The following is a 24,652-nucleotide window of genomic DNA, read 5'->3' on the forward strand; positions in this document are numbered from 1 at the left end:
CTCTCCTACTGCACTATTAATAACTACATAACTAAAAACCTAATTTATCATCCATGAAAATGAGGGCTTTACCTTCCAGATAGTAGAACTGACAATATTGTCTACTGTATATACTCGAGTATAAGCCTAGTTTTTCAGCCCACTTTTTGGGCTGAAAAAAGCCGCCTCGGCTTATACTCGAGTCAGTGAAAAATTTGCCCGAAATGGAGGAGAAAAAGGGGCGGGGCCATGCCGCTGGGTGACACTCGTGAATGGCCCGGTGCCCCTGTGAGTTTCCCCTCCCTCTGTGTCAGTTTGCCGCGCAGCGCGCACCGCACCATCCCCCCTCCTCACCTTCTAATGTAATGCAGGGCTGTCTTACGATTCCCCTTCCTCCCCCTCCTGCCGCTCTGCAACGATGTCCCACCTCCTCCTTGTTATGGCAAGCAGCCACATAGCGATGTCCCACCTCCTCTGGTACAGTGATCCAATGATAGGAATCACTGTGCCGTGTGTCATAGGAGGCGGGACATCGCTCCCGCGGCTGCACGGGACATCATCATCACAGCGGGACATCAGCATCATGAGGTGAGTGAAGTATTTCATTGAATACACCGCTAGTTTACTGTTTTTCTTTGAAATAAATATTCAAAAACATTATTGGTATCTATTTTTATTTTTGAAATTTACTGGTAGCTGCTGCATTTCCCACCCTAGGCTTATACTCGAGTCAATAACTTTTCCAGTTTTTTTGTGGTAAAATTAGGTGCCTCGGCTTATATTCGGGTCGGCCTATACTCGAGTATATACGGTAAATTGGAAAGGGAAAGGGAAAATTGTAAAACTAAAAGACCAGGGCTGGTGAAATGGAATTTAGTTATATTTAGTATATTGTCCCTCCACCCTGATAATTTAGGAAATATTGCAAAGCAAAAAAAAAATAAAATAAAGCTTGGACCAAGACAAATCTGGTGCCAGTAATATATGATAGCTGTGGTATGCAAATTATGATGACGTATCTGGATCACTACAATTACAAGATTTTTTAATGTATCTATCAAACCTTGATAAGAGTTTGGTATCCTTATATGAAGATTAGTAAAATTTCAGGTCCCTTTGAGTTAATCTGTGCTGCCTCATCAAGCCTAGGAAGGATGAGCAAAGGATGCTGGAAATGTACACCTAAAATATATATATACACTCTGTAAGATTGCCCAAGTCATGAAAGTCATCCTAGGTAAAATGAGACAGTTACTTATAGGAGATATGGTAAGATGCTAGAAATGGCTGATTACTTTAGCAACAATGGCAGAGGCATCAATTCATATTCTGCAGGAGAAGGCAATGGTAAGTCACTTCTATATTTTACCAAGAAAATCACATGGATAGTTTCTATAAAGCGATTTGCATTATAGTGTCAGATGGTGGTCTGTCAGGTTAAATGGTACTGAACATGTTATACAGCATGAGCGAGGATCATTTAGAGTACTAAAAGTATTTATGGTGTGGCAAGATTAAATTATTCTTGACATCTAACTGCTGAGGTTGCTATGAAGGAAAAGAATCCAAAGATGCAAAAATAAAATTTGCACTGGGAACGTGGAATGTAGAAAACCTGAATATGGGAAAGCTCAAGACAATGAGAGACAAATGAATTAGCTACATATTGTTATCTTAGACATTATCTAATAATAATGAATTGAAATTGGCCACTTTCAATCATAAGATCTTACAATATGAAAAACAAAACAAAAAAGAACAGTGTTTATTTCGTCAGAAAAGCTTTATAAAACCCTAGTAAGACTAGTAACCACATCTGGAATACTGCAACCAATTTTGGTCACCATACTACAAAAAAGATGTTGAGACTTTGGAAAAAGTTCAGAGAAGGGCAACAAAGATGATCAAAGGCCTGGAGACTAAAGTTTATGAAGAACAGCTGTAGGATTTGGATTTGGCTAGTCTAAAGAAACGAAGAATTAGGGGTAACATGATAGCAGTATTTCAGTATTTCAGGGGCTTGCACAAAGAAGAGGGGGTTGAATTATCCTACAAAGCACTAGAGGGCAGGACAAGAAACAATGGTTGGAAACTAACCAAAGAGAGAAGCAACCTGGAATTAAGGAGAAACTTCCTAACAGCAAGGATAATTGATCAGTGGAACAGCTTGCCTTCAGAAATCGTGGCCGCTCCATTACTGGAGGTTTTAAAGAAGATACTAGACTTGTGATGATGAACCTATGGCACGTGTGTCAGAGTAGTATGCAGAGCCCTCTCTGTGGGCATGGGTGGCATTGCAAGCTGCTCTTCTGGTTTCTGGCATGGCCAGCTGGTCTTTGCAGGAGCCGGAAAATAGCCTGAAAATGGCCTGAAAAATGCCCCCAAACCAGGCCATTTTCCAGGCCGGTTTTGGGGCATTTTCAGGCCGTTTTCAGGCGGGCACTGGAGCACCTGGAAACACCCAGAAATGGCCCCAAAACACCCCCCAAACACCTGGAAAATGGCCCGGAAACCACCCTGAAACTGGCCTGAAAAACACACATGTGCACGCCAGCCAGCTGATCTTTGGGTTTCCGGTGCTCTGGCGCACACACATAAACATGTATGCACACACGTTCTTGTTTGGACACTTGGTGCCAAAAAAGGTTCACCATCACTGTAGTAGACAGTCACTTATCTGAAATAGTATACATTCTTTTGCTTGAGCAGGGGGATGGAATAGAAGACTCCAAAGATCCTTCCAGCTCTTTTTTATTCTACAAATATAGCAATATTTGCATGCAATAGAGTCAATGATTGAATAGCATCAGTCAGACTTAATGCAAAACTCTTTGCTATAACTGTTATCCAGGTTATGCTCCAACTACTGATGTAAAAGAACTGGAGGTTGGTGAGATTTATCTTCATGTTCAAATGGAAATTGACAGAAAATCAATTTTGCTACTTACAGCAATGATTTTTCATTGCTGTAAGTAGCAAAGAGAAAAATGTAATTGGACTATATGGCACAAGAAATAGAAATAAAGCAGAAGAATGGTGCCAGTTTTTGCCAATCTAAAGATGTTTTTCATTGAAACATAGTCTTCAACCAAAAAAATAAATAAATGCCAATGTGCATAGACATTGCCAGACAGAGTAAACAACAAAAAAATGACTACATTATTGGTAAAAGGAGCTAGAAAAGCTTAATTAATACAGCAAAGACGTGCCTACAACAGCAGAATTAGTAAAGATTCTACCTAAACTATGGCAGTGAAACTGGAGAAAGTCATAGTGGCCAAGTTTGGAAGACATGATTCTGCAAATCAATATCAAAGAAATGACTTAACAGATTGTGCAAAATATTATACAATATGCTACATTTCACATATTAGCAAAATAATGCTTAAGATCACTCGACACAAATTAGAACTCTACATAGGAAAAGGAGATAGCAGATGTCCAAGCTACCTTGAACAAGAAACAGGAAACAAGAGACATTAATGGGAAAGTCAAAGAATACAAAAAAATAAGTCAATAATATGTACTTCATTGAGACATTGAAGGTCTTTGAATGTTTCAAGGTGTGGAATATTCTTAGGAAAATTGGAATTCTAGAACATTCCGTTGCTCTATGCAAAACATATACATAGGAGGGGAAGCCATACAACATGGTGTATAGAACATAGTGGTGAGGGAGACAGACTGTTCTGGAGAAAGTTTGCCTGTGTGGTTGGTCCAAGCTGACACCAACTTGATGGCAGATAATCAAGTAATCAATCAATAAAATATTTCATAAAAAGTCATGCATTAAACTTGTATCCCTGATTTGAGTGGGAAACAACTTAACTTCCCTGATATTTTCTTCAGTTTGGGGTTTTGCATGTTCTACTGGCACTTGCAGTAGGGAGAAACAAGGTGGGAATATGGCCATTTCGCTTTCACAAAGCAGTTTCTAAGGAACATTTCCCTCAATTTTTCATTGAAACAACTTACCTATCTGATGGTCTGCAATTCCTACCATGCTTTAAACTATAGAAATAGTTATATTGGTCTGGGCTGAAAAATAACGTTTCTGAAACAAGCACTTTATTACTATTATGTCGAATAAATTGCTAATATGGCAATAAAATTACAGTTTACAGTTATGGTAACATTAACTTACCGGTGAATTACTGCAAACAGATCCTCTGTTGTTCGCGGTTTATTTGGAGACATCAAAAACTCTTCTTCTACTTCAATTTGAGAGTCCTCATTTATGGGTGAGATTATAGAATCATCACTCACAAAAGATTCTTTAAAAAAAAAGCAATAAAGAAAACTGCTAAGAATCAGGTACCAGAATTTTATTACATAGTCTCCTTAATTAATGGAATTAGGTGTGTAAGAATTAGAGCTAAATATTGGATAAACTGTTAAATTAATATTAATGATAAAAAGCTTTTTTGTTTATTAAAAGAAATTGCAGATTTATGTATACACATATTCATAGATAGTCCTTGGCTTATGACAGTGCTTGGGAGTGGAATTTTCCATCACTAATCAATGCAGTCATAAAGTTTAACAGCACTGCTTAGCAACACCAATTCCTGCAGTCCCAGTTGCCATTGTCAGTCAAATCCCGCAATTGGTAAGGATAACAAGTCAGCAGGTAACATCCTGCTGGCTTCCCACAGCGGAAGTCAGTGGGGAAGATGACAGGAAATTGTAAATCCCAGGCAGGTGAGTGGCTGCAACTTGGTGACGAAGAGAGCAAGGGGAGTCCAGAAAAGCATGGTTCAAGGTTAGAGAGGGTGCATGAGAGGTGCAGTGTGTATTGGGGGGTGCGTGCAGAAAGGTGCGAGGTAGTGTGAGAGAGGCATAGCTTGGATTGAACAGAGTGCATGAGAATATGTGACAGGGGTAGTACAGGTTAGGGAGGGTGGGTGCATGAGTGGCTAGCACAGTGCAAACACAGAATGGGAGATTTTCTGTAGAAGGCAGCAGGAAAGGTTGTAAATGGCAATCACATGATCACAAGGTATTGTAAAACTGGTTGTGAGTGTGAACCAATTACCAAGCTCCTATGATAGTGAGCCTATGGCACACAAGCCACAGGTGGCACGCAGAGACTTCCCTGCAGGCATGCCAGCCATCGCCCCAGGCTCAGCTCCACTGTGCATGTGCATGTGCCTTCCGCTGGCCAGCTGGTCTTCTGATCTCTGCCACGCATGCATGGGGGGCACATGCAAGGGACACACATGCATGGGAGGGTGGGGTGCATGCACAGGGGCACTCGCATTGAATTTTTGGGTCTTGTGCGGGCTCCCTTGGGGCCCATTTTTGGTTTCCAGGTTGGTGCAGGAGGCCTTCCAGGCCCAAAAAAGAGTGCAAGGAGGGACGTTTGGGCACATAACAACAAAAAGGTTAGCCATCACTGTCCTATATCATGAGACCATGGGGGTGCTGGGATGGCTGAACCCCAAGAACCAGTCATAATGACTATTTGTTCAGTGCTGTTATAACTTAGGTCATAGGTCAAGGACTAGCTCTATATTTCTTCAAAGAATCATACATTTATTAGTGCAATATGTTAATGTTTCATTGAAATTAATGAAATTCTGGAAATTATCCATTAATATGATCAAGTAACATTTCTAGCATTTGGTGCTACCATTAGCAATGTAGGAATAATTAAGAACTAACCTTTTAAGGTATCATCTTCTGTAGTTTCTTGTGTCTCAGCTGCTCTGCTATCACTGTCATCTGAGGCACTTTTGGTTGCAATACCTGACATGATATCATTTTCAGAGCATTTTTCACTTAGTGAATCTATATTTGAGATTTCTGGTTGATAATTGATATTCTCAGGCACTTTGTCATCAAGTTGGCTTATATCAAGCTGATGCTTCAGCTGATAACAAGTATCTGCTCCCCAAGTTAAGGAGTCAGACCGAGGAATATCTTCATGTAGTGGTTCATATTTTGACTTTTGTTCACAGTGTGCAGGTAATTCATATGGAGACTGCACGGGGTTAATACTCTTATTCTGTTCTGATCCACAAGTAATTTTGCCTTCAAGATTGCTTGGAAAAATTGTTGTGCCTTGTGGAAATTCAGAAAACCCACAAGCTTTATTAGTTGTATGTTCAAGCAAAATCCCTTGTACTGAATGTATTTGATCTGGTACACTCTTAGCTGCTGGAACACTCTCTAGAAATGAGTTTAGATTCTCTTGACATATATTTCTTTCAGTAAAGGTTAAAATATCTTCTCCTAGTAGTTGTTCTGGGCTTATCTGTACTGGGGAGGGATTGATATAAGACACTATGGCATCTTCCATGAAGAACTGATGTGACACTTGTTTCTTACTCAGGCGTGGTTTCATTTTGCATGAAGAAATAGCAGTTACCAAACTATGTTCTTGAATGGGTAGAAAATCTGGATTGTCTTTCTGTTTCTTTTCTTCAGGCTTATTAATTGATCGAAGATGTACTGACTTCAGCACGGAAGGTGTAATAGCAAGAGCTGGTGAAGAATTAGAATTCATTACTTCTTCTATCATATTTGATTTATTATTGTTAAAAGCATGTAGCTGGGGTCTGGGAGCATATGGTTTAATCAAAACATTATGAAGAGCACTTAGGTCAAGATGAGTAGGAGGTATAACCGGAAGTTCTAAATCTTTGTTTAAAAATATGTTGCCATCTTTAGAAGAAGATTGTTGTAATGAGGATTTCCTTTCTGGTACTTTTGGCTTTCTTTTATTCCCTCCTGGGGATAGGGGACCAGAAAAAAATGCTGTTGGAAATGATGATGTTGGGGTTTCTGACTGACTGGAATAGCCACTTGAAGGAGAAGCTAAACCAGCCAGTTTTTCTGGGGATGCCAACTTAAACTCATTCTCAGCAGAAGGAAGAGAAGGAGTGGTGGCTCTTGATCCAGACTGTGATGTTTGAGATTCAGAACCTTCTGGTGACTTTATGCATTCTACGACTGTAGTACCCGTAGCAGTGCTTGAATTAGATAAAGATCTATAGGGATCATTAGATTTCAAGTCATTTAGAAGCCAGAGATCTGCATAGTGAGATTGTTCAGCACCTTCATCTTTAAATGATGCAATGTCCATGGAATCAAAAGGGAGGCCCTTTACATCATTCTCATCCTGATTATGCCAGGAAGGTTTCTGTTTACTTGGCAAGCGAGTACTTTCTACCCTTGAAGGTGTGTTTGCAAACTCGAGGGGCAGCTTCATTTCCCTGGAAGTATGAGGCATATGTTGCTGCCCACTATTTATCTTTGGTTCTTTTTTCTCCAAAATATCTGTTCTAGTGTCAGATTTCCTTAAAGATGAACTGCGTTTTGGTGGGGCTGGCTTCGCCTTTGGTTTCTTTAGAGAAATGCCTGCTTTTCCTTGCTTCCTATGATCCATATAATTTTGCCAATTACAGTGAGTGAGATTGGAAGCAAAACTTGCATTCTGGCAATTTTCAGAGCCCACAGCTGCATAGTTACAAATATAACTTTTATCTCCTTTGAGTCCACAGTCAAAGTGCATGGAGGTATAGTAGCCTTCAGTATCAACTGAAAAATGTGAGCTAGTCTCTGCTTTATCCAATGGAGTCTTCTCTACAAAACTGTCATAAGTGGCCATGCTAGTAAAACTTGGACAGCCCAGACTATCAGTCTTGGCATGTTCGGGGCTGAAATCTTGATGGCAGGATGCATCATGATGATGATGCAAATAATTCCACTCACTGTCACTTGTGTTGCTATTGTTAGGGTCATCTAGAAGATCAGAAGTGAAAGAACTTGCCCTGTGACCTCTAATTTTATGTTCATTGTAGTGTTCAATTATGAAAATACTTGAATCTTCATTAACATTAGAGGCAATGTTCAGTGATAATTCTGAATCACAGTGTGAAGAACCTGTCAGTGGAGGTGAAGCAGCAGGAGGAATTGTTTCAGATGTTTGGGAAGGACATGTTGAGCTACTTCCACTCCAGTTTCCACTGGATGATTGATGTTCATCTTTCTGGTCCATGTGACTGCTGAGAAGAACCCCAGCTGTGGAGATAGAGTGAATTGGACTTCCAAAGGTATCAGAGTTTGAAGAAATATCACAACTTCCAGAATCTACTATCCTTGAAAACCTTGACCTCCCTCTTTCATTTGAGTTATGATCTGGACTATGAAAATGCTGGGAACAAGCTAAACCCCTGGGATGGTGTTCTTGTGAACAATGGTTATTAATAGCATCCTTATTCTTTGTGGAGATTCGTTCTTGATTTGTTAAAAAGTGTTCTGCCTCATATGCTGAAATTTTGGCACCATTGTTGTGGTCTTTTTCATTGGCTCTAGCACCTTCACGAGGAAGACTCCTTGATCGAACACGATTGCTCACAGATGTAAACATAGAGTCACCATTATCTGTCAGCACCAATATGTTGCCAGCTGAATGAGACAGTGAAGCTACTGCACTTTGACCCCTCTGAGCACGTATTCTTCTCCGGGATGGGGCAGCAATGAGAATATCTTCTGTTTGGCACTCAGAGTCTCGGGTACCTGATCTCCTGTTGATGTTATTAGAGAAGTCTGGATTTGCATGCACAATGACATTCCGTTCTCTTGCTACTGGTGATTCATCAGAATCTAGGACATATAGATAAAATTTTGTGAGTCATCAGTCATCACACTTTTCAACTGGCTAACAAATTATGATATTGACATTGGCCTAAAAAGTTGAAAAGGTAGATTTTAGTTTTGCTAATGCCAATTTTCACAAAGTAGAATAAAAATAAAAATAGTTGCTATCTTCACACTAGATGTTTCACATAGCAGTGCTTAGCACTACCAACAATGACCCTTATTAAAGAGGAAAACTAATCTGAACAGAGAAATATTAATCTATTTCTGCAATCCTCTCAAGTGTTGTTTTCTCTGCAGACTCAAAATGCATACTTGCAAAGGAATAATCTGCATCTGAAATTAAGGAGCTGGTTAGTTTTATGCCAGCTTGATCTTTTATTTGTCGCCATAATATAATATTGATTCTAGTTCAGTGTAAGAAAAAAAAAACACCCTAAGTGAGCTTGTCTAATTGAATGAACTTAATATTTAGCAATTAAAAGAAAAAAGTAATACATAAAAATGGGGTGGTGGGGGTGGACTAATTGATCAAGTTTTCAGAACAGATAATATGTGTACAACTGTTTGGAATTGTCAGCATAATCCAAGTAGGAATCAGAAACAGAAGAGCTAATTCTACTTTGTTGTAAAGTTACATTGACAGACTCTTGCAAGTCTGAAAGTACATCTTTTCCCCTCCCCAAGTTTCCTTTACAGTCCAAGGAACTAAGGAGAATCTCCTCTGAGCCTTTTGCCCTGTCCTCTATCCAGTTGTGGAGTCTACTGTCTCTTATCTTACTAGTCCCTTGATCGTGTCTTTTGCCATCATCACTGGAATAAATAAATTAGTCTGTGGCAATTTATCAGCATATTCATTATCAGGAAACATTTGTTAGGTTTTACAAGGAAAAGTAATTTAAAAATAATTTAAACTACTTACTTTTGATGTATAGAGCAAACTAAAAGAACACAATTCAACAGAAATCAGGTAACATTGTATTTAGACAATGTGAGCTAGAGGTATATCTGTTCTACTAAGTGACACCTACAACACATTGAGACTGATTCTGTAAGGAGCAATAAAGATGGGTGGCAATATTATTATTTTTGTATCCCCCTTCCCTTTTTATTGTAAGCCGCCCGGAGTCTTCCGAGAGTGGGCGGCATACAAAACCAATAAATAAATAAATAAATAAATAAATAAATAAATAAATAAATAAATAAATAAATAAATAAATATAATAATAATAATAATAATAATAATAATAATAATAATAATAATAATAATCTAATTGATAAAATGATATTAGAAAATTGTAAGAACAGAAAAACGAACTTGAATATGGTCTGGATTGATTACAAAAAGGCATTTGACTCACTGCCACATAGTTGGATCATAAAATGCTTAGAAACAACTGGCATTAGCAAAAATATTACATCCTTTACTGAAAAGGCGATGAAACAATGGAGAACTGAGTTGGCGGTAGGGAATGAGATCTATGGAATGGTTAATATCAAGCGAGGAATTTTCCAGGGTGATTCACTTTCACCTCTTCTCTTCATTATCGCAATGATCCCACTATCAGTAATCTTAAAAAAAATGAAATTAGGCTACCAAACAGCCAAAGAAGCTGAAAAAATTTCGCATTTACTATATATGGATGATTTGAAACTCTATGGAAAGTCAGAAATAGAAATCCAATCACTGACAAACACAGTCCGAGTATTCAGCACCGATATTTCAATGCAGTTTGGCATGGAAAAATGCGCCACTGTATCCATAAAAAGGGGCAAAATCACTGCATGTGAGGGAATTGAAATGCCCAATGGCCAATTAATTAAATGCAAAGAAAATGAAGCCTACAAATACTTAGGCATTCTGCAGTTGGATAACATCAAGCATGGAGAAGTAAAAACTATTGTCAGGCGAGAGTACACCAACAGAGTTAGGAAAATTTTGAAATCTAAATTGAATGGTGGAAATACAATCAAGGCCATAAATACCTGGGCAATACCAGTTATAAGATACACAGCTGGTATAGTTAACTGGACACAAGCTGATTTGGACCTTTTGGACCGAAAAACCAAGAAACTAATGACAATGCACTACAGTTTACATCCACGTGGTGATACTGATAGACTGTATCTGCCCCGAAAATCAGGTGGCAGAGGATTATTACAAGTGAAGCAAACAGTTGAAGAAGAAAAACATGCACTGGCTGATTATTTAAAAGAAAGTCAAGAACATCTATTAATCGAAGTAAAGAACAAAAATCTACTGAAGGCCCAACAGACGAAACAAGAATATAGAAAAGATGTGATAAAATCAAGAATGGAGAGTTGGCAGAACAAAGCACTGCATGGCCAATTTCTGGAAAAAATAAAAGATAAAGTGGACAGTGAACAAACTTGGTTATGGTTAACAACAGGTACATTAAAGAAAGAAACAGAGTCACTAATCCTGGCTGCGCAAGAACAAGCTATCCGCACAAATGCCATTAAGGCCAAAATTGAAAAATCCTCTGATGATGCCAAATGCAGACTTTGCAAAGAAGCTGATGAAACTGTTGATCACATACTCAGCTGCTGTAAAAAAATTGCACAGACTGATTATAAATTGCGGCACAATTCAGTAGCACAAATGATCCATTGGAATTTGTGCAAAAATTATAATATTAAAACAGCAACAAACTGGTGGGAACATCAGCCTGAAAAAGTCACCGAAAATCAGATGGTCAAGATCTTGTGGGATTTCCGTATACAAACCGACAAAATACTGGCGCATAATACACCAGACATCACACTGGTTGAGAAAAATAAGGTCACAATCATAGACATCGCAATACCAGGTGATAGCAGGGTCGCCGAGAAGGAACATGAAAAAATCGCAAAATACCAGGACTTAAAAATCGAAATTCAACGACTATGGCACAAACCAGCAGTGGTAATTCCAGTGGTAATTGGCACACTGGGTGCTATCCCAAAAGCACTGGAATTACATTTAAAACAGTTAAAAATTGACAAAATCACCATCAGTCAAATGCAAAAAGCCGCACTGCTTGGATCTGCACGCATATTACGAAAATACGTTACGACGTCCTAGGCCCCTGGGCGGGGCCCGACTAGTAACCAATGCCAAATCCGGCGAAACAACTGGCCGCTGTGATACAATTGTATAATAATAATATTTACAAAAAATATGAAACAAATAAAACATACCAAATTGAAACCACAATCAGAAATTTGGAAAACCATTGAAAGCAAGCTAGAGTTGCATTACGACAGCTCTCTAGGAAATATTTTATTTATACTCTACCTATTTCTTGTTGGACTCTTCTGGGGATACCAGAGATGGTTTTTCTCCTTCTCAGTTTCCGTCTTCGCTGCAGTACGGATTGGGAGTGAACAAGTGAACAGCGTATACTAGCTTCTCGGTCAAAACCAACTCCTGCAATCCATAAATAGGTGACATTAGCTTTTAGAAACAATAAACAATGGTTTTGACTGGAAGACCACATCGGGTCAAATGAACTTTTCAGATTATGACTGAAAATAAATAGAAGACAGACCTTAACATTCTTTAAAAAATAATAATTGCATACCACAGCTAACCTTCCCAAAAGAGAGAAGGGAATGAGAGGAATGAGAGGAAGTTAGCTACTCTCCTTATAAGGACTATTTACAGAAATGTTTTTCCAAGATTATTATGTTCTAGAGGCCCTGATATATGTAAAATGAAAATTAGGATTCAGGAGGATGATCATTTTTTTTGTAAATTACTAAAACAAAATGGGGGGGGGAGAAAGATTCTGATCTTTTTGCTGATATGTAATAGGGAGGTTAAGATACTATGACAAATCCAACTATTTTTGGATTTCCCATATGTCAATCCATGTAAAATACCATTCAGATTGATGTCATATTTGTACCTTTTGACGCTGATTTCTAGGTACAAAAAAGAGTCAACAATTAACGAATATGTCAGCCTCGGTTCTGCTGCTTGCTTTTCGGCTGCTATTGAAACGGGGAGTGGGGGCATGGTATTTGGGTGTGGGAAATAAACTGTACAGGAGGACTGTTAATTGGGAATTGTTCTCACCATCTACTGCGCATGTGGCAAGGAGGGGAGTTTCCCGCCAAGGCCAACTGTCCGGCATACCAACCTGATGATGATTTTTGAAGATGTCTCCCACCTGACAGCTGTGGAGATATTGGATTGGACTATGGACTGGGGTTACCCAGGGGAGGGGTATGGGTCATGTATTGATATCTAATGCTTTCACACGCTTTTGCTCAGATCCAGCTTTGCTTAGCTTCTATTTACTTATAATCAGTAAAAGTACTCTTAATTCTGCAAAATGGAGTTGAGTGGTTTCTTTCTTGGTTATTAAATGAAGCAGCCTTGACATTAAGCTGGATCTCATCTCGCACCCATCCCGGAGCTGACACCTTCCGAGGGTGGTGCACCCAAAACCTGAAGGATGTCTCACCAAGGCAGTGATCAAGAAGATATGGGAGCAGCTGCATCTGCCTGCCCTTTGGAGATGGAGCGAATGGCTGGCCTGCACTTGGAAGAACGATCCATTCGACCCCGATGGACTTGGGGAGTGGGACGGAAAGAGGACCCCAAAGAACCTCTGACTGGAATTACTATGAGGAGACCCAGAAAACCAGTGGCTGACTGGCGGGACCCAGAGAAGGAGAACCTTATGATGTCCCAAGCGATGAAACTCTTTGAAGGGGCGTGGGAGATGTGCTGAGCCCGTGAGAATGGTCTGGAGAGAGAAGCCGATATCCAACAACCAGAAGGGAAGTATACAGAAACCTTGTTTGATCCGAGAGAAACTGGAGGGGCCGAAGGGGGAGTTGAACAAGATGACCCAGTGCCGACCCCAATAACAGCAGCTAGAAACATTTCAAGAGGAGGCGCCCCTCCCCACAGACTCCGGATGGCTAAAGTTCCTCTATTAAGTGTAAAATATGGGGGAGAACCGAAAGATTTAGGGTTCATCATTGTTCAAGTATGGAATTATATGCAAATGTATGGTGATGAACTGGTTACTGATGAAGTGAAGGTAAGAGTTATTATGATGGCTTTGGAAAATAAAGCAGGGGCATGGATGGTGGGCTTGCATAACGCTGATTCCCCCTTACTGAGAGACTATAATGGATTTATGGCGGCTTTGAGAAAACGCTTTGATGATCCCCTCACAGAGCGTAAAGCAAGAATTAAGTTTAAAACTTTTACCCAGGGGAAATGGCCAGTAGCTGATTATATACAAGAATTTCATGAGCTATCAGCTTTTATGAGGGGTTGGTCTGAAGAAGCATTGTTAGACCATTTCAATGATGCGTTAAACAAAGAGATTTACCAGCACTGCATGAACCGGAGTCCCTCCCCCCCCCCCCCGTAGACTGCAACCCTGGTATGAAGCGGTTGCTGATGTGGAAATTGACCTGGCCAGGCTGAATTACCAGGGGGAGAGTGAGAACGAAAAATCCCCACCTGCTAACCGCCCCCCAGGAACCCCAAAAGGAGGGAAAGTGGATCTGCAAGCAAACCAAAACTCTTCGTGTGTTTCCGCTGTGAGAAGGAGGGGCATCGCGCCATTAATTGCCGCATCAAGATGATCCAAAAGTTTCCCCCTCGGAGAGAGAAAAGACTGGAAAAACCTGCCAACAAGAGAAAAGAACCTGCTCTGAAGGGGGAGGAACCTTCTCAGCATTTCCGCCCTGGTGAGAGGGGGGAGGATTCCCCTAGCTCTTCGGAAGAGACTGAAACCGAATCTGATGATGAACGCCTGGTAAGTTCCCGATCGGGACCCATGACTATCCCAGTTGAGCTAAGGGTGCCTTCTTCTGGCGCGCAAGAGAAAATGCTAGCTCTTTTAGATTCCGGATGTACACGATGCATTATGAGCCCAGAAATAGTAGAAAAACTGGGATTGAAGCTTAAAACTTTAAAAGCTCCAATCGCTTTTTGCCAACTGGATGGTTCTATTGCAGGAGGGAGCCCTGCTCATTTTGTAACTGAGCCTATTGATATGTGGATGGGAACCCACCAAGAGACAATAAGTTTTATTATAGCCCCACTAATGGACTGGCCCCTTATATTGGGATTACCTTGGCTGCGTAAATGGAACCCCCGCATAAATTGGAGGAAGGGTTGGTTGCGCATCTGGTCTGCTACACCCCCTGAGAAGGAAGGAGGGGTTCCACAACCAAATAACACAAACCCCAACCTGGCAGCCAGAGGGCAAGAAACGACTGAGTGGGAGGAAAAAATCCCCAGAGAGTACTGGGACCTGAAAGATGTTTTCAGTGACACGTCTTCTGATAAATTACCCTCACACAGGGCCATCGACTGCAGTATTGATATTCTCCCTGGGGTGAAACTCCCTAAACCTCAGATTTATTCAATGACCCCTAGAGAAATGGATGAATTGAGAAAATTCATTGACAAAAATTTGGAAAGGGGATTCATTGAACCCGCTAGGCCCTGGGTTGCTGCTCTGGTCTTATTCAGAGAAAAGAAAGATGGCTCCTTTCGTTTGTGTGTGAATTTTAAGAACCTGAACGTGGTATGTGTCCAGAATCTCTACCCATTACCGTTAATGAAGAACATGTTGGCCCAGCTGGGTAAAGGAAAAGTTTTCACAAAGTTAGTTCTACGAGAAGCCTATTACCGAGTCAGAATTAAAGAAGGGGATGAGTGCAAAACTGCATTCAATTGCCCTCTTGGTTGTTTTCAATTCCGTGTTATGCCATTTGGACTACAGGGGGCGCCAGCCGTTTTCATGCAGTTAATTAATGAGGTTTTGCATGACCACCTTTACAAAGGCATGATGGTCTATCTTGATGATATCCTTATTTACACGGAAACACATGAGGAACACGTGAAACTAGTTTGTACAGTGCTGAAAAAACTTCGGGCAGCAGAACTGTATTCTAAATTGTCTAAATGCGAATTTCATCAGGAGAAGGTGGATTACCTAGGATATTGCATCTCCCATGAGGGGATAGAGATGGACCCAGCAAAGATCTGAGCAGTCACCGAATGGGTGGCCCCCCCCACCTGCAAACAGTTGCAAAGTTTCTTAGGCTTTGCTAATTTCTATCGTCAATTTATTCCTTCATTTGCAGAATTCCCCTGCCGATTACGAACCTCCTAAAATCAAAGGGGGAGGCCAAACCTAGACCAGGTAAACCTTTGAACTGGACTATGGAATGTCAAGCTGCGTTCTAAAAATTAAAACGACTTTTTGCAGCTGAACCAGTTTTGAAACACCTGGACATGGATTCACCATTTGTGGTCCAAGCAGATGCTAGTAATCTTGCAGTGGGGGTGGTGTTGCTTCAGGCAAATGCTGATGGAAAGTTACAACCCTGCGCTTACACCTCTTGGAAGCTAACCAAGACTGAGAGGCGATGGGCTATATAGGAAAATGAGGCTTTTGCAGTCAGGTGGGCCTTGATGACCTGGCGTCATTTTTTGGAGGGGGCTAAACACCCTTTTGTGGTGTGGACTGATCACAAAAATTTAGAGGCATTAAGAACCCCCCCCCCCGGAAATTATCCCCCAAACAAATGAGATGGGCACAACACTTCAATAGATTCAATTTCACTTTGAAGTATATCCCAGGAGGGAAGAACTTTATGGCTGATGCCTTATCCAGACTTCCTCAATATAACAGCTCAACGCTTAGTGTCATCCACACAGTCATACCAACGAAAAGCCTTGCTGCTCCAGTCGTCACCAGAAGCCAGACCAGTTCCAATTTGGAAGTCACAAAGGACCTCACTGCAAAACTCAAGGAGGCCCTTGAAATTGATGAATGGTTTCACCAACATACCGATGAGTGCACCATGAAAGATGGTCTGGCTTGGATTGGGGCTAAATTATATGTTCCCGCAACCTGGTTCTTCAACGTGCTCACGAGTCACACATGGCTGGGCATTTTGGTTTTGTAAAAACCCTGCATCTCATTAAAAGACAATTTTGGTGGCCCCCATTAAAGAAGGACATTGAATCTTATGTAGCCAACTGCCCCACATGTGCTACGGCGAAGCGGCCACTGGGGAAACCCCAGGGATTGCTCCAAGGGGTGGCCCGTCCTGAGGCACCATGGAAGGAGATATCTATAGACTTCATTGTTGAATTACCAGAAAGTCGAGGAAATATGGTAATTTGGGTTGTTACCGACTTGTTTTCCAAACAGGTTCATTTTATTCTTTGTTCCAAGATCCCATCCGCTAAATCCTTAGCTAAGTTGTTCATTACACATGTATATCGTCTACATGGAGTGCCGGACTGCATTATCTCTGATAGAGGGGTCCAATTTACCTCCTTATTTTGGAAGGAGTTTTTGAAGTTGATAGGCTCCGCCCAGGGCCTAAGCTCCACCCACCACCCTCAGACTAATGGGGCTTATGAGAGGACTAATTCTGTTCTGGAGCAGTACCTCCAATGTTTCATCAATTACCAGCAGGATAATTGGGTGGAATTGTTGCCTCATGATGAGGTGGTATTTAACAACTCAGTGCACAGCAGCACGGGATTTACCCCCTTCAAAATAGTGTTCGGACATGATTTTGTGCCTATTCCCAGGGTACCTCGAGAAAAACCACAAGTGCTGTCCCTATCTGAGTGGGGTGACCAACTCTGAGAGATGTGGCCCTTGGCATACCGAGCGCTGGATGCGGCTCATTGGGCACATAAGAGACAAGCGGACAAAAAGAGAACGAAGCCGAGGGATTATAAAGTTGGTGATCGATATATTTATCCACCAAGTTTCTCCAGACTCACAAAAGTCTAAGAAATTGGGTCCCAAGTATGTTGGCCCGTTCCCGATTGTCAAAGTCATAAACCCTGTGTTCGTACATCTGGAGTTGCCTAAATATCTCAACCGTGTGTATCCGGTGTTTCATGTCAATCTTCTGAAGCCGGAAGGTACTTCTCCATTGCGGGGCCCTTTGACAGCTCCACCGGCCCTCTTCTGATTGAGGGAGAGCAGCATTTTGAGGTTAAAGAAATTTTGGACTCTAGGAAACATAGAAACCGCGTTCAGGATCTTGTTTCATGGAAACACTTTCCTCCCTCGCATGCTGAATGGGTCGATAAGTCCCATGTGCGGACTCCTCGGCTCCTGCGTAAATTCTACTCTACCTACCCCGACAAGCCTTGACCTTGATTGATTTCTCCTTTTTCCCTTCCCTCTTCTTTTATGTTCTGTTGTTTGTCTGTTTGTCTGTGTTCTTTCGTTTCTGCAGGGATGATGTCCTTTTTCCTGGAGGAGGGCCAGATGTCAGCCTCTGTTTTGCTGCTTGCTTTTTGGCTGCCATTGAAATGGGGAGGGGGGGCATGGTATTTGGGTGTGGGAAATAAACTATACAGGAGGACTGTTAATTGGGAGTTGTTCTCACCATCTACTGTGCATGTGGCAAGGAGGGGAGTTTCCCGCCAAAGCCAACTGTCCGGCATACCAACCTGACGATGATTTTTGAAGATGTCTCCCACCTGACAGCTGTGGAGATATTGGATTGGACTATGGACTGGGGTTACCAAGGGGAGGGGAAAGGGTCATGTATTGATATCTAATGCTTTCGTGCGCTTTTGCTCAGATCCAGCTTTGCTTAGTTTCTATTTACTTATAGTCAGTAAAAGTATTCTTAATTCTGCAAAATGGATTTGAGTGGTTTCTTTTTTGGTTATTAAGTGAAGCAGCCTTAACAGAATATTTTGTCTTCAACTGGCAGAGTTTTCTAAGTTCCAGGCAGGATTTATTTGCTACTTAGTTTTTAGATAGTTGAAACTGAAGATGGAACCACCTGAATGCAAAGCCCATGATGTCTCACTGAAGTGGAAATTCATTTTCAACTGAATGCTTCCTCCTCTCATTAATAATATGAACAGGGTCTTTCTTCCATTTGTTCATAAACTTGGCAAGACTATTTTCTAAACAAATACATCATAGTCTTCTCTCAACACTAAAAATCTGGTGTAAGGACCACTATATGAAGAAAAATAAGGTTAAAAAAATAATAAAACACCGTCCATTTTAATAAAAAATGTATACTGTCAGTATCTGTCAAGAGTACTAACTAGGTGGACTGAGTACCATTTTGCAATACTATATTTAGTCTATTCTGAACTGTTTTATAATTATCAATTTTTGCTTTTAACTGTAACATGCTAGGAATTATCTGTTGGGGACTGGGAGGCAAGAAGTGACAAAATGTCCATATGTATCATGACTTATGATACAAATACATAAAGATGGGGCTTGCATTACAATATCATTGAACACATCATTTTACATCATCATTTTTACAACATTGTGATTTACTGAGAATGTCATTGTTTTGGAGTGCAGTGACATAGAAAATGCATTAAAAATAAATGTATGGTTGTATTGACGCACACAGTAATTATGATGGTAGGTTAATAATAGTTTAAGTTGTATTCCCACTAAAACCTGATTCATTATAAAGTTGTACCAAAGCAGAAAAACATTTATTTAATGCATTGTGTAGTTATAAAGGGTACGCTGAAGGAGAATACATAAAAGCATTGCAGATAATTCAATGTGGCATTTTGATCATGGGCAAAGCATTCAATGGGCACACACTTCATCAACCTTCAAGCAGCTGCACATGATTTTGCTGCACATACTACCCTAACCAAAATGTTTTCTGGACATGGTCAAAAGAAACTGCCATTTCTCTATTAGGAGTTTTCCTTCAGTAATGGGAATTATTCAACCCAATTACTAATATTGAATATAAGCCATGTTGATTTTGGCTTATAAATAATAACATTCTTTACAAATTGTATAAACCTATACTAACATATTTAGCATTTTATTTTATTTTATTGTTTGCTTCCTTTGTAAGTGAGTCTATCAGGTCCATCTTCTGGTTACAGAAGAAAATGTCATAGTGAGTCCAAGCTTTCAGTCAATGGAACAGATACTATATGATACATCAAAACAGATTTCCTTCTTGTTGGTCTAGGAATTTATTACCATACTTTCTGCCGCATAGCCAAATGTCACACTTGATAAAGCTTACTTGTAAAGTTGAAGTGGGCCAATGGATTGGCTGCCCATGTAGCCATCTTGCAATTTTGCATCACTGGCTCTTGATGTGATTGGTTTTCTTACTGCGTGGGCATGATGGGATTGGCCAAAAGTAATTTAGCATGATTTCTTGAAATATATGGAAGTGCGAATTTACCTTGGGAACTTTATTCATAGGAACACCTTATCTACGTGGAATGTCTATGAATCACCTCTTGTTAGTTCTCCTACTCTTCTGAATGATGATACCAGAAATGTATCTGCCATATTGGTGTTTTAACTGGGACATCCCTAATGGGATTCAATGATGGATCTGTTATTGCTCACAGCATCAAGCAAACAATTTATTGTGGGTGATGGTGATAGGGAGATCCTTCATTTCCCAAAGACCTTTGGTAAGGCTGTGATGTACTTGAAATATATCAAAGTATATCAAGCTTCCAGTGGCTGCTTTGATATTTTGAGGAGTGGATACAGGGGAATCAAAGTGGCTCTTCAAAAAATTTACGTAGGTCTAGTGGTTATGACTTGAAAAGCACAAACTCTTTTTTAAAAAAGCATTGGTATGCTCAACTGAGGTACCTTTATGTCACTGGTTCTTATCAGTGTATATATTAAACAGTGTATTAACTCTGACATTAATATTATTTTATTGTGTACTGATACGGAAACCTTCATGACTGCTCAGAGGCAATACTGTGTACAGAGAATCTTTTGAGATCTAAATGAATAGATTAGTCAACTGTTCACAATAGATTCATTTTTGGTTTAAACTATGGAATGAGGTGAGGAACCAATGAGCCAATACAGCTAATTCACAAATGTTACTAGTCATGGATTTTCATTCTGATTTCATATTGTTTTGCAAATTCCTGTCTCTTTCTCTCTTTTTATGTATCATATATAATAGAAAGATTTCTAATAAGTGAAGGAATTTTTTAAAATAAATTGTACACATCAATTTAGAACATTATTCCTATACTCTTGGCCTTGGAGCATTATGGAATGTATTGAAGCAAATATAAAATGCTATTAATTTGCTGTAGCACTTATGACTCATATCATATGTTGTTGGTGAGAAATATTGTATTGTTTTATTACAGCACATAACAAACATGATGATCTCATAGTGTAAAAGGCTGGTGAATTCAACTATGCCTTTCTAATCCAAATATATCAGCATCAATGTCCATGCATAATCACAATACAGAAATTTAATGTGAGGACTTTCTCATTGTATTTAATGGGGCTCATTCCCATTTTAATAGATGTTAAAGTTATCAAAACTTTTAAAGAAATCTTATATTTATATATACCCTCCTATTCTTTCATAAGGGCCTAAAGTTGTGGCTCTGCTAGCTGGCTTGGGGGAAAGCACAATGGAGTGGTTGATTAACAACAGATCCCAACTTCCCTCATTCAGTGCCCAGCACATGTCCTTAAATTGTAATGTTTGATTTTAATTTATTTACGCCTTAATATATGCCATGTTTTCCTGAAAATAGAACCTATCCTGAAAAATAAGCCGTATCTTAATTTTTTATGTTTGCAACTAATATAAGACCTATCCCCAAAATAAGCCCTAGTTAAGATTCCACTCACTACATCCCACCTTCTGGTTGTATCAGGTGAGGTGAGGCACATGCATAAAAATCAAGCTAGGCCAGGGGTGGGGGGGATGGAGCTGCTCCATGTGTCCGGCACCAGCTTACCTTAAGGACTGCTGCAGCATAGGATGTCTGGCTGCAGTGGTCTTAAGGTAAATGGATAAGACCTGGTGGTTATTTTGGGACTCAAAAGAAAATAAGACTAGATTTTAATTTTTGGGAAACACACGTATGTATGTATATAATGTGTGTATGTATGTATGTATGTATGTATGTATGTGTGTATGTGTATGTGTATACACACACACACACACACACACACATATACACACACACACACACTTTTATGACTGTAAGTTGCCCAGAGATACCGTACGCTAAAATGGAGGGGGGTGTTTCCCAATACAATATATAAATAAATACATTTGCTAATTGTAAAATTCTATATTTAGAGAAATATTTACTGCAATAAAATAAATGATTAAAACTCCTTCAAATCAACCACAACAAAAAAAGGACAAAATATTTGTACCAGTGACGTTGATGGGGATAATACAAGAGGAAATCACTTGGGCATCTTGTTTCATTTTCTCCTCTGGAGTTGGGAGGGGTAGTGCTTTGCTCCAATTTGTTTGTTTATCCAGTGTAGAAGGTATATTATGTATTGGATTTTTCGGCCTCTGCCCTAACATGTTATCTGTATCTTCTTCCTCCGAAGGATGGTGGGACTGTAAATAAATACAATAAAAATTAGCATCCATGCATAAACAACAAAATAGTAAGAATTGGAAGTAAAAAAAGGAAGGAAATTCCTTGAAACGTAGACGAACTTTCTTTCATGTTATTTGCATGTAGACTTAGAAATGAACAATTTACATATGATTGACAACCTGCAGCACTGATTTCAGTAGAACTTTAGCATGAATTGATCTCATGTTCTATATATTTTGAAAGAAATACATATTTTGTATTTTTAAAATACCTGATTTTACTTCAAAGTAAGGTTTCTCTGAAATTAACAGAATTTAAACATAGGAATATTGAGCTATGGATTTAAAGCCAATCAAAGGTGTTGCATTCACTCTGTCCATATGACATACTTAACCATGTCAAGTTAAGATCTGGTGATGGCATTCACAGATCCTGAGCTTGAATAATGTTAAATCTGGGTTGTTGTTAGTAGTTGCTACGAAATATAAACCTGGTTCATTTGATTAATTTACGGGTCATAATACAGTGTTAAATCAGAAAACGGGCTTTTGGTCACCAGATTAAATATGTCATGTGAACACAGCCATCTAATAATAAATACTGGGTATCAAAGAAAAATTGAATAGTAAAGTTTGAACCAGGATCTTTAGAATATCTAACAGACAGTTGTAATTCAGAACAAATAATTTAAACAAGGGACAAAAGATAAAGACGTAAGATACCAACTACCACAAAGAGTAGAATAAGAAAGAAAGAAAGAAAGGAAGGAAGAAAGAAAGGAAGAAAGAAAGAAAGAAAGAAGGACTGTTGTGCTTTGTTGCTTTACTATGTGCGAGTAAAACAATAGAACAATCTAGATAATAGCTAAAGAACTAAAAAATGACGGTTTCTTGAATGATAAATGCAGCGTTTTCCATTTTTAAAGTGCATATTTTTTAATCAATCATCATACTCTAGAGACTGAAAGAAGCCATCCTGAAGTTTGTCTATTACCTAAATTCAATTTTCAATGTCAGTTCTGATGACTACTTGATATTTTGTTCCTTTGCTTATTCGGAAGCATTTCATTCTTTTAGTTTTTGTTAAAGGGATAAGATTTAATTTTCACATTTTTAAAAGTCTGTCAGAGTATTTAAATACTTTTATTTTTTATAACTAAGACCCACAGTCAAGTTAACTTTAGTTTATTTTTGTCAGAAATATGCTGCTCAACATTCCTGCTGAAGGCACAAAATAGACTTACAATCATTCTTTAACCCCCAACATCTATGCTGAAGGCTGCACTTCACAGTGATTTATCCAATTTATATCAAGCTACATTCTTACCTTGCCAGAAATGCCTGTAATATTGTAGTGCTAACTTCTACAATATTATACATAAAAATGTAAAAGAGACCCGTCTTCTTAGAAGATATTTCTGTCCATCTCTAGGTTAGGAAAACATTGCCATTTTCTTTCTTTCCAGCTTTTGTACTGTTCATAGCAGCCATGAATAGTTCATATAAACTACAAGCACAAAAGACTTTGTTTCCAAGGTAACCTCTGAGCTAAAAAGTTGGTGCACACACACATACACAAAAAGAGTCCCCTATAGCCTGTATTAGCTTGCATTTTGTGACCAATACCTTCCCTGCATAACAATGTCTTTTGGACAAAGGGAGTGAAATGACCTGACTACAATCTCTGACGGTCTGCCAGGGCTGCTCTTCAGCAAACAATAGCAGTGATAACAGTCCTTTGACTAGGTCCATGCTGTAGCTTTAACACCATTGGATACATTCTTGTAGTTTTCCGAGAACACCATCTATTTTTCCCAAGCTATATACAAATTTAGTTCAGGCAATTAAAACTAATCAACAAAAGGAAACTTGCTCATCGACTATTAAACCTAACACCAAATTGGTATGGAGGATGAAAAAAAAGTTAATAAGAGATACTGGTAAAAGTATGAAATAAAGACAACAAAGTTAGTCGACCAAAAGAGTAGCAAAGAAAGATTAGGGAGTGAATGGGACAGATTGTATGAGGAGGTTTTATTCGGAATTTTTCCAATACCTTTTTACTCCATGGGGTCATGTGGCAACACTCAGTAGGGGAAGACGAGCGGGTTCTATAAAACTATAAATATGAAATGTGGAGGGAGAGGGAAATGATTAAAAATTAACACATACAACAAATGTTTCTATGATTTTTGATCAAAGTACATCTGAAATGCATGGTGTAGCATTAAAAAAGTTTCTTATTACATTCTGTTCCTGTGAGAAATAATAAAGTTTTTATCATGAGAACCTGTTTATCAATTATAATATGCTGCTTAATTTCTGCATATTGAGACAGAATGGTTAGCTACATGGAGGATGTTAATGGGCATAAAAATGCCATGCAAGCTCTTTGATAGTTGACAAAACCATCCTTACAGCAAGAAACAATTCACTGATTATTTAATTCAATTTCCTCTGGTTTCTGGGTTTTAGGGTAGGGGTAGTATCAGATCAATAACTTTTGCCTATTAATCTCAAGTAATCTAATCATGGAATTTCTTCTGATGAAATTGAACCATGTATAATTTATAAAGAGCTAGTCAACCCACTGAAGCATTAAAATAAGTTTTATTTTTTCTTCATAATGTTGTCCTTATTGTTTTATAATAATTTATTTCATATTAGATGCAGAGCAGTGACGTGCAGTCAG

The 24,652-nt window shown here is 39.3% G+C and overlaps 1 protein-coding gene across 1 annotated transcript in view; it reads right to left on the reverse strand.

Moving 5' to 3' along the window:
- NHS (NHS actin remodeling regulator) overlaps positions 1–24,652 on the reverse strand; it is a 50,607-nt gene that overhangs the window by 2,495 nt on the left and 23,460 nt on the right. The window contains exons 4-8 of the mRNA XM_032226850.1: positions 24,017–24,079; positions 21,783–21,978; positions 11,882–12,013; positions 5,644–8,589; positions 4,124–4,253 (exon numbers count right to left, since the gene is read on the reverse strand). Coding sequence (XP_032082741.1) covers positions 4,124–4,253; positions 5,644–8,589; positions 11,882–12,013; positions 21,783–21,978; positions 24,017–24,079 — 3,467 coding nt within the window. The remainder of the gene's footprint in view (positions 1–4,123; positions 4,254–5,643; positions 8,590–11,881; positions 12,014–21,782; positions 21,979–24,016; positions 24,080–24,652) is intronic.

This window comes from Thamnophis elegans, chromosome 11 (assembly GCF_009769535.1).
Source record: "Thamnophis elegans isolate rThaEle1 chromosome 11, rThaEle1.pri, whole genome shotgun sequence".
NCBI lineage: Eukaryota > Metazoa > Chordata > Lepidosauria > Squamata > Colubridae > Thamnophis > Thamnophis elegans.